The sequence below is a fragment of the Cantharellus anzutake genome (assembly GCF_015039405.1).
Source record: "Cantharellus anzutake strain C23 chromosome Unknown EI90scaffold_100, whole genome shotgun sequence".
Taxonomy (NCBI): domain Eukaryota; kingdom Fungi; phylum Basidiomycota; class Agaricomycetes; order Cantharellales; family Hydnaceae; genus Cantharellus; species Cantharellus anzutake.
The window spans coordinates 100,776-111,603 of NW_024067050.1; the positions used below are offsets into that span (position 1 = coordinate 100,776).

Here is a 10,828-nt window from a genome sequence, read left to right on the forward strand (position 1 = left end):
GGCTTCTAGCCTGAGAAGAAGTTGGTCTTCGTTTTCTGTCCTCCATTCAGACAGAACCTGGAACAAGCCAGTAGTTTTTCAGATAGCTGACATGGAGGTTCTTCCCTCTGTTTCCCTTTGTCTGCCTTTGGGGCTTGACTTGGGGACATGGGGGAGGACTCGAGGGGATAGTGGGGCCCTGGAGTTTCCTGCAACTCTATCCAATCAGCTTTTTGGGCTGATCATTTGGTGCTTACATGTTTGTCGTGCAAGTTGATCACCTCCTGAGGAGGTGAGGGATCTTCCCCAGCTTGGGTTAGATCGATGTGATGTGGGGTTCTAGGGGTATTGGGCCCTGCACTTACTCCACATAAGTTTCTAAAACCTTCAGGGACCAGCCCTGAGGTGGTTGCTTTTTCCGGATTGTGTTGATCCTCGACGTCATCTGATGATGGCTGTTGATTTGAATCTCCCATGATGGGAGATTGCAGTTTCTTAATAAACCGCTCGTTTTTTTATTGTCGCTGCAGATGTGACCTTGCCCTTGCAGGCGTGTGTTTAGGTGCCATTGGTGCTACCAAGTCAAATTGTTAAGATGTGATAGGTTTGGTGGGTTGTGTTGTAAAACACACCTCATACACTTAAAAAAGTGTGAGGTCTCAGTGGGTAGCTCAGCACACAGAGCCATAAGTGATACAAAGATGTGTATTTTAGGGTGTGTGTAAGTAGTTAACTGGAGGTTCCCACTTACCCATGTGACTATATGTATTTTGTAATTACATATGGCTCGGGGTTCAGGGCTATTGCCCTGACACCCAGGGAGTACCCACTTCATCGAGGACAATGTAGCCCAGGCTATGTCATCACATCCGAGGCAGCAATCAGATGTCCAGAGGAAAACCCTCCTCCAGGGCAATAACTCTACCCTTGAGGAAAGGGAAAGTGACATGGTAATACGCCATTGAGGCACCCATGAAAACACCTTCCCCCAACTCAAGGCCTTGCACACAATATTGTATGCAAAGAACTGCAAGTAACAATTGTGGAAATCTCTACTTCATCAAAACCCACATCCACCACTGCTCATGTGTAAACACCATTTACACACGAATCCTCATGGAACAAGTGAGGAGGAACACCAAAGACATATAATCTTTGGGTCAAAATTTATTTCGAAAAACTCCTTCTCTTCATCACTTTCCCCCCCGTGATACCCATGTATCGCCATTCACTTCAAAGTGATGGCCCCACACCCATTTATTCCCTCAATTCCTCTCACCAACATGTATAAATCATCCACTTTAAAGTGGTGACAATAAAACACTCATTGATAATCTCAAACTCAATGTAACTCATTCTTTTAATTTTATTCTCTTCATCATTAACCTTGTATGCGTTGCAAATGCAATGCAAGGAGAATGTCAGGGCAATAGCCCCAAACCCCAAGCCATATGTAATTACAAGATGCATATAGTCACGTGGGTAAGTGGTAACTTCCGTTAACTGCTTACACACACCATAAAATACACATCTTTGTATCACTTACGGCTCTGTGTGCTACCCCACTGAGACCTCACAGATCAGTTGTCATTGGTGAATGGTACACCACAGAATTGTGCACCCCTGCAGCATTCACAAATGGGGTACATCTCTTTTATTCGTATTGGGATCTGTGGCAGTTCTGTAGCGCAACTCAGGATGTCCCATGTCCGTTCAGCTCGAATTCCGTGATACACACATAGGGCTCCTAGCAGATCGGATAACACTCGGATATCCGCAGATGTATCCGAAAATCCGCGGATGCGGATTTGGCTTTTAACAGGATAATATCTGCGGTTTCTAATCCGCGGATCTATTGTCGCTACTGTTCTAGATATCCCTCCTATGTTTCTATATTTTTTTCCAATTTTTTCAAGTCTTATTTGACCACCCAGGCCTGTTATTCCCAAATTAGGCATTTGACCTCCAAGTTTTCCACCATTCTCCCCATATTTCCATCAGTTCTCCACCAATATGGACAAATTTGGGATTGTTAGAAAGCTCTCGTCAAGGACAATTCTGACGAAATGCAACTTTGGAACATTTTATCTACAATCCGCGGTTGATCCGCATATCCGCGGATTTCTAACCGCCGGATACGGATTTTATTTCAAACCTCTAAAAATCCGCGGATTCTGATCCGGATCCGATCCGATCCGATCCGCTAGGAGCCATATACACACATAAGAGACTATATCGAGTTGTAAATCGCCATACGGATGCGTCCTCAGACAGTCAGACTGGTGAAAAATTGGGATTGTAACTCGTTCACTTGTACAGACGCGTACTTAATTTGGAATGGAAACATGATGAGTGTAACGACTTGTCGAGTAACATAACAAACAAGAAGGATACTAATCCTCAGACTCGTGAATGGGAACTGAGGGGAACGAAGTTTTAACAAGCTCCGTTCATGGAACATCAGTGTCAGACAAGCCAACAATAGAGTCCATCAGTCAAACAGAATAATTAGCCTCAGAGATATGAGATGGTCATGTTAGTGGAAGAGGTGATGTTAGTGGAAGTCAGGGCTGTCCCGTCAGGTGCAACGATGTTTTGAATGAACGCTCCCATCAGACCTATCTCCCCCCCCAATGCGTCACCAGCCCACGTGTTGTAGAAATTTATACTGCCCACAAAAGACTGAGAGCGGGGTCCCTCGATACCCCATGATGGCGCGAAACAACGAGGAGTGTCAGCTGAAGGGATGTATCCGCCCGTCGCGTGGCCAGAGGTTAAATTCTCAACAGTTGCGTTGTATCCGGCCCCCAACGCTTCTACAGTTATCTTAGCCGTATCCCCGGCAATGAAGGATACTGCCGGGGGAATGGGTCCCAGTGCTGGTCAGGGTACAGTAACGAAGAAGCAATCAACACACTGTACGAAAGTCAGCCTCATTGGGTACGTACCAAAGACTTTAGTCCCATTGGAATTAATTGAGAAACCGACAAACGCGGAGATACGACCATGATCGCACTGAAGGCTAACTACTGCATTCAAGTACTGGACGCTATCCGCGGTCAAATTGGTCGGGCCAAATTCCGGAATAACAAAGCTCGAGGTAGCAGAAGTATAATAGTTCTGCAAGTACGAGGAAGCGCACGGTTGAATGGTGAGATCCCGGGTTATACGCATATGAGTATTAAGCCTGAGGCGCGATAGCTTACTTCACTGGGGAACGCACCCGCGAATCCCTGATTGCTGTATCCAGGGGTGTCCCTTAGCTCTCGGATGAGATTGGCAGTGGGATGGGCCGTGACAGAGGCGGCGAAGGAAAGAAGGGTCGCGATGAAGCTAGTTGTTGCGAAGTTCAGAAACATCTTGTAACTGTTTAGGTTTTCAATCCATCGGAGGGTCTCCAGTCTTTATATCCTTTGGCAACCCCTATATACTGCGGCCAGAGTCGCAAGCCGCAGCTCAATTAGTACATGGTGATATTCATAGACATTGTGTTGATATATGGTGTATTGACGATACATTTGTGCATGCTACAATCATTGTGATTAACGAAATCTTCATGTTTATTGGTTTGTCTGATGCGGTGTTGATGCGAACATCACTGATACCTTCTTCCGGTTACCATTTTTCATACATTGATCCTTGCTGACCACCACATGTTATGGCTGCAAGCGATATTATTGATATGGGGGTAGGGCTCCTAGCGGATCGGATAACACTCGGATATCCGCAGATTTATCCGAAAATCCGCGGATGCGGATTTGGCTTTTGACAGGATAATATCCGCGGTTTCTAATCCGCAGATCTATTGTAGCTACTGTTCTAGATACCCCTCCCATGTTTCTATATTTTCTTCCAATTTTTTCAAGTCTTATTTGACCACCCAGGCCTGTTATTCCCAAATTAGGCATTTGACCTCCAAGTTTTCCACCATTCTCCCCATATTTCCATCAGTTCCTTGCCTTGCTTTGCCAAACCTGCACAGCATGCACGCATTTCAGCAACAGAATGTGTCCAATGCATTTAAAATCGATGAAATGAAGATGTAGTTTGCCAGAAAGGATGTTGTTGTTGTTATATCAAATTTGTTACTCCCGCGGTCTCGTTAGCACGTGACAAAGCGGCACATCCCACTGCATTACATCAGTACATGAGTATTGAGACTGAATTGACCAATAAATCATTGAGAAAAATGCAAAATACTTTTTTGGACACGAGTCTTTTGGGTTAGTGTGGCTGTCCACCTCATGTCTGTGCACAGTGCTGGTCATTGTCCGGAGGGGTGTCCAGACTGTTTCCCATGGTGTCAACACACTGTGCGTAGTTGGATAGCCCCTTCAAATAGCTTCCAGAATATATAATTTGAGACTAAATTGACAAGCAAGTTATTGAGAAAAATGCAAAATACTTTTTTGGACACGAGTCTTTGGGATATCAGTGACCCGGGAATTTCGATGACTTCAATGACTGTCAGTGAAATTTAGTGGCCCAAGCACTATCCCAAAGACTCGCATCCAAAAAAGTATTTTGCATTTTTCTCAATAACTTGCTTGTCAATTTAGTCTCAAATTATATATATTCTGGAAGCTAGAATTTGATGGGTTGGAGGGAGGATGTGTGGGCAAGATGCCGCATGGAAGCCAAACTTAGTCACTTGGATCCTCCCAATTTCATAGTCACTGGCCAAGCACTCAGCTTGCTGGTGTCAGTAATCCACCAAGCAACAATGGAAAGTCGCACCTTAGAGATCTTGGACCAGTGGATAAATATCTCGGAGCTTGACCTCAGTGATGAAGAAAAGCTGTCTCTCATTCCAGTGGTGAGCACATGCAATTCATGGTGGAATGCGAAGTGTGAGCAGACAAAAGCCCAGTGTCATATCCCAGATCTTCTGCCTCCCTCTGCTCTATCCCTACATGACTCCTATGACCTCCACCAGCCCTCCCAATCTCTCTCTGCTGCCTCCGGTTGATGCCAATGACCCTAGGACTACCTCCTCCGACTCTCTCCAACTCTGCCACCCACCTATGTCCGCATCACCTCCAGACCTCTACCACCATACCTCCACCTCCTTGGACCCCTTGTTTGAAGGAGATGGGCTTGCTTGTTGTTGATGAATCCCAACTTGTCATTCCACCCTCCTTCCTACCTCCAGTCTCCACACTTCCGGTACCTCCTCACCTCCAGTACCTCCTCATTCCTATCTTACCTCTGGTCTTGATAATCTTTTTGTTTTATCATTTGATATTTTCTACAACCCCAATCTTCCAGACTACAACTTCCAGGCTCTGGACCTTTCCAGACATCTTTCCCTGTAGTTCCCTGCTTGTTCATAGACACTTTCAGACCTTGTGTCAGAGTCCACACGTCTATTCGCAGCATAAGAGTATCCCCAGGAAACTAGTCGATATCAAAGCTGGGGGGCTAGCCCAGCTGGCATAGTAGCCTTATGTACATGAGTTCTGCTAACTCACGAGAGTGCAGTTACATTGGGAAGATGGTAACTGATAGAAGCATGACATCAAATAGGAAGATAGAAGATGTGGGAAATGAGGGAATATTGGGTAAGGGGTGATGTGATAGCGAATATAGTGCAATGAGTTATATCTGCATTCTAACTACGTAATTATCTCACGCAATCTTGGCTAATGATTACCTCACTGATATCGCTTAGAGTAAAGGGGGGCCAGATAACCAGGTGTCCCCTGACACCTTGCCATTCAGTTGGCTTTTATTTCTCTCACTCCACAAAACCTCAGACATAATTAAGGCTTTTCGCCTATTCCTATTTGTCTTGTGGACTTCTTTCTATTTACTTCCCTTTCCCCTTGGTAACCTTTGTTTACCTTTGGATCCAATTGTTTCCACTATATGTACATGCATACCCCTCTAGTAAATAGTCCCCCCCAGTTATAATATAAACAGTCTTCAGCCCTCCAACACCTCTTCCAGGACGTCTATCGCGTCCCACTTGTCTGCTGCTCCTAAGAACTGAGTAACAGGCGCTCCCAGAGATGCCTTGGTATAACACCCAAGAAATTGTGTGATGAATGATTGACCCTCGCTAACGCCTCTTCTATTAAGTAGTGAGGGGGGCCTCCGGCCCCCTTCTGCTGGCAGCCTCGGTTCCTCCGTTGCTAGCTCCCCTGACAAATGAGGACAACAAGAACGTACCAGTTACAGTGCTCCATTCCGAGTCGCTGAAGCCAAGTCCCTTCAACATCCCATCACCCTTGGAGCTCTGCCCCACCTCTGGTCTGTCTCTGACCCACCGTCGGATGACCTGGAACACCGAGCTCCACCTGACAGTGTCGCTGTAGGTGGGCACAGCTGGTACTGCACAAACAAACCAAATATCGCGATTTCCCCATCCCAGCACATCCCCACTTCACCAAACACATCATACACGTCCTCATATACTATTCCTACCCTTTCATGATTTTTCCCCATTTTTCTGGACACATTCCCAGTCCCCACAGACCAATTCCCATGCCCACCCAGCAGTGTGGCCACACTCACACTGGATTTCACTTATCTCAGCAACCACTGCACCGATTTGGACGATATTGGTACCGTTGGAAACGCGCCATTTAGGAGTATTAGGATCCATGATTAGCGGGAGTTGATTGGTGATGGATAGAGTTGGATATTTTTTGGCTGGAAATCATTTATTGCTTTATCGTTTTTCTTGATTATTGTTTTCCCTCTCATTTTCCGATATTGTTTGTTGCCGATATGACCCGCCTAAGCACATGGGACTCATCGCATTTTTTTCTGATCATTTCTCATATATACCTGTACATGAGGATGTATCTACCTTTCCCCTTGGATTGGAAACCACCGAGTTTGCCCCTCCCAAGCTAGTAGGGAGTAGTACGACCAAGAAGATCAGCAAGAAGACCTCTAGATTAGTCCTCACCTTAGTGTCACCCAGAGAGGTGGGGCAAGAGATTGATTAGAGTACACCATGCACTGTAACACACCGGACCATTACTATTCCCATTACCATTCTCATTACCCCTTTTTTCCTGACCTGTTGGATACCAAATCCAGTCCGTCCTTTCCTGTTTTCCTAGTAAGTTAGATCCCTAGCCCGCTTACATCGTGTCAGAGTACACCCACTTCCGGCCACTTCCAGCCTACTTACCATCATGATCTGATTCCATGATCTATGATCACCCAGATTCCATGATCCATGATCCCTGTACAGCCTTATGATCTGATCCCACTCCAAGATCCATGTTCCATGATCCATGATCCAACACAGCCAGACAAACCTGGATCATTGATTGTTGGTATGTACAGTGCCTCGTAGATTAGCTGTGTGTGTGGGCTACAGTATATTACACCCTGAGTAGCGAGCAGGAAGACCAGCTTTCTTCTCTCATTTCCCCTCGCTGCTCAGGTATGTTGTACATAGTAACATAGTGGCTGGAATACAACACATTTCCCCTCGCTGCTCAGCTGGAGCCTGTGTCGCCTAGCACACCTCGCGGTTCTCCTATTGAGACCGACCCAGACCTTCCTAGTCTTACCTCCACTTCCACTGGATCCCTTGACCTTAGCTCCGAGCAGCTCGGTATCCTGACACATCGCCTGGATAGCAATCAACCTATCCTCTAAGGAAAGATGTTCATGACACCCAGCAGAAGAAGCTGAAATGAAGGAGAGCACTGCAGTCCACAAACGATCTTGGGTGCAAGTCACACAAGATGATGGCAATGAGGGATTCTCACCAGGGAACTGGCGGTAGAACCTGCATCAGTGTCACAACCCGGCGTTCCCTGGGGTCAGATGACCTCCTCCCTGACCTTCTCCCATGCCCGAACACTCCCCGCACACTCTGCTCACTGCCCATCGCCATCTAACCACTTCCCACCACCTCTCCATGACCCCTCTCCTAATTGTCATTGAACGACCTAGCAGCACAGAGTGCCACGACCTTTTGTCCCATGTTTCACCCACGTTTGACCTTTGCTGTCTTAAACACATGCTTCTTGTTTGTTTTCCTTCTTCTTTTCTCCACCCGCAATCTCTGCGAGATCTGGCGACTTATTCCCTATTCAGTTCCCTAGCGCTTATATACAGCTTGTAACTAATGCTTGTACTGCAGTTCGAAATCAACTAGAAATTCACCCCTAAGCATAGTTCTGTTCCCCGTAAGACCTCCGACCTTCTGAAGTATCGGGACCGCGTCGAGAACGGGGCGCAGCGCTCCTCCTCGAGTCATTGAAGCTGAAATCCCGGCTCACTTGCCTAAGTACCTCAGCCTCGAGATCAGTGAGGTTATTCCTTGCTAAAAGCTTGGTCATGTGTAGGACGCCTGTACCACTAGTGGGCAATGTTCAGTCACCTATGGCTACCATTGGTGAAGCTTTGCACAGTTCTGACAATCAGCCAAAGTGTTGGGTGGGAGGCATGCTGCAGGGAAGCAGCAAATCAGACTCACTGCTAAAGCAATTAATGGATACAAAGAGGATTAGATGTAAACTTAGGTAGGTATGATCCTGAATTGAACAACATAAAAGATTTTGGGAATAACTCTGGTTGCAGCAGCATGTGGAAAAGGCCTCTCACATCTGCTGAAGTGTTGAGTCAGAGGTGCATGGCAGGGAAGTGGCAAATCAGACTCACCCTGAAAGTGATGTTTATGGGGACGATTGGACCTGGAATTTTGATGGACAAAGTATTGGGTTAGAGCTGTGTGAAAGGGAAGTTGGAAGTTAGGCTCGCCGCTAAGGCAATTAATGGAGACATTTACAAGAGAGTTAGATCTAGAATTTAAATGGATTTTGTCATATCCATCCCCAACCATCGACTTCCGATCCTTCGGATCCCTCCGGTCTACTTCCGCTCCTTCTTCACTAACCTCGGAGCTCCTGTATTCCGCAATCCCCTCGGTACCCCTCGATGGTCACCACCCCCTCCTTTCAATTTATTACCTATGCCTCCCTAAGTATGGAGCCCCAAAGGCTTCCAGACAGCTCCGATGTCTGCTAGCACACTCCCACCTCCGCTGGGCAATACACTCGCTTGCCCTGCAAGCCCTCCTTCAGGCCTATCCCTCCTTTCTGTTTCTGGGTTATCGCCTACCATTCCACTAACCCTGCAACCTGACTTGTCGGTAATATTCAATCAGCTAATGTTTAACCCCGTTAGCTCTGCTCCGCTCAGCCCCATCATTTACGGGCCTGCCCCCGCTGTAACTATATATACTTGACTTGTAAATAGGTTACACCTCAGTAATAAAATCGACTAGAGTTTACCCCCTTTTAGTTCTGGTTGCCAGTTAGTAAGTTAGGGCACGGATGTGTTACTTGGCACAGTGCTCCTGGCATAAGTTGCTGAGGCCGAAGCCCTCCGCCATGGAGACCTTCCTTCGTCTTGATCTGGTCTCTGACAACTCCCAGAGATACACCACTCTGAGGCAATTGATATCTGCTTCAATGTCCACCTGGGTACAACCTGGATGAACTCTTGCAAGCCCAATCATCCCCATGAAGCTTTGAAGTAAATCTTTCAGTTCAACAATATTAAGTGAGATGGCTTCCCTGAGAAAGCAAGAATCAAATGCATTCTTTCGTCCATTGAAAACCCACTTCAACCAAAAGTTCAAATGTTCTTGAAGTAAGTCCCATTTGTGAAAGTGGCTGGGAAATCCAGATGGGTTAACTAAGTAGTTGAGGAGAATTGCTGTTTGTGTCACTGTGGGTAGGTGCCACCAGAAATCACAGGCTTGTTGAAGCAACTCATTGCCATAGTTGTTTGACCCAATACCAAAAAAATAGAAATGGAGCCACTGCAACATCAGATTTTATGTAATTTAGAGATTAAACAAAACTTACATGAATAACCTCAAATGTATGACCAATGTCCCCATCATGTACACTGGTGTTGAACTTGTACAGATGGAGCAGATTGCGATAGAGGACAATACTGTTATAAAGTTGTGTGTCACTGGTGAACTGGTCATCTAAGTGGGGAAGGTCATTTGCAATGGGGTCGGGATTGTCAGATGGAGTGGCATCATCCATGTCACCAGTATTAAGAAATGAAATGCCATCGTCTGTGTGAGGTCTTTGGGGTTGCTCAGCACACAAGGCCGTAAGTGATACAAGATGATGTATTTTACGGTGGTGTGTAAGCGGTTACCCGGAGGTTCCCGCTTGTCCACATGACTATGTGTATCTAGTTCACATGTGACTCGGGGTTCAGGGCTATTGCCCTGACATTCTCCCCCCTTGCGTTGCATTTGCGACGCATACAAGGTTGATGGTGAATAGAAACAGAATTTTAATAGTTGTTTTACATTGAGTTTGGAATTATCAATGAGTGTTTCTGTTGTCGCCACTTTAAAGTGGGCGATTTTGTACATGTTGGTGAAAGGAAGAGAGGGGGTTTAGGAAGTGAATGAGTGTGGGCCGTTACTTTGAAGTGAACGGCGATACATTGGTATCGCAGGGAGAGAAGAAAGAAGTGGTGGAGTTTGTTGAAAATGGATTTCGACCCAAAGGTTGTATGTCTTTGGTGTTCCTCACTTGTTCTGTGAGGGTTCGTGTGTAAGTGGTGTTTACACACGAGCGGTGGTGGGTGTGGGTCTTTTGACGGAGTGGAGATTTCCGCAATTGTTACTTGTGGTTCCTCGCATACAGTATTGTGTGCGGGGCCTCGAGTTGGGGGGGGTGTTTTCACGGGCGCCTCGATGGCGTATTACCGTGTCACTCTCCCTTCTCTCAAGGGTGGATTCATTGCCCCGGAGGGGGTTTTCCTCCGGGTTGTTCATCTGGACATCCGATTGCTGCGTCGGATGCGATGACGTAGCCTGGGCTACATTGTCAGGCTGTGGGCTCGA

General features: G+C 46.5%; 2 protein-coding genes across 2 annotated transcripts; one reads left to right on the forward strand and one right to left on the reverse strand.

The window, feature by feature from the left end:
- Nucleotides 1-2,263: 2,263 nt before the first annotated feature.
- On the reverse strand, nt 2,264-3,406 carry EI90DRAFT_3083767 (uncharacterized protein). Its single transcript, XM_039062076.1, has 3 exons — nt 3,186-3,406; nt 2,928-3,099; nt 2,264-2,858 (listed from the first exon to the last, which is right to left on the reverse strand). The coding sequence occupies exons 1-3, from the start codon at nt 3,336-3,338 to the stop codon at nt 2,494-2,496; spliced, it is 690 nt and encodes a 229-aa protein (XP_038909670.1). The 5' UTR covers nt 3,339-3,406; the 3' UTR covers nt 2,264-2,493.
- Nucleotides 3,407-7,222: 3,816 nt separating this feature from the next.
- Nucleotides 7,223-7,599, forward strand: EI90DRAFT_3133273 (uncharacterized protein; the record flags this gene model as incomplete). Its single annotated transcript, XM_039064562.1, has 3 exons — nt 7,223-7,271; nt 7,335-7,381; nt 7,441-7,599. 3 exons carry the CDS (start codon nt 7,223-7,225, stop codon nt 7,597-7,599), a joined length of 255 nt encoding a protein of 84 aa, XP_038909671.1.
- Between the last annotated feature and the right edge of the window lie 3,229 nt (nt 7,600-10,828).

Coding starts and splice junctions, on each gene's coding strand:
- EI90DRAFT_3083767 (XM_039062076.1), bottom strand. CDS start 3,338: ATGTTTCTGAACTTCGCAACAACTAGCTTCATCGCGACCCTTCTTTCC. Junction 3,100..3,185: donor CGGGTGCGTTCCCCAGTGAA/GTAAGCTATCGC, acceptor TCGTACTTGCAG/AACTATTATACTTCTGCTAC. Junction 2,859..2,927: donor CAATGGGACTAAAGTCTTTG/GTACGTACCCAA, acceptor TACCCTGACCAG/CACTGGGACCCATTCCCCCG.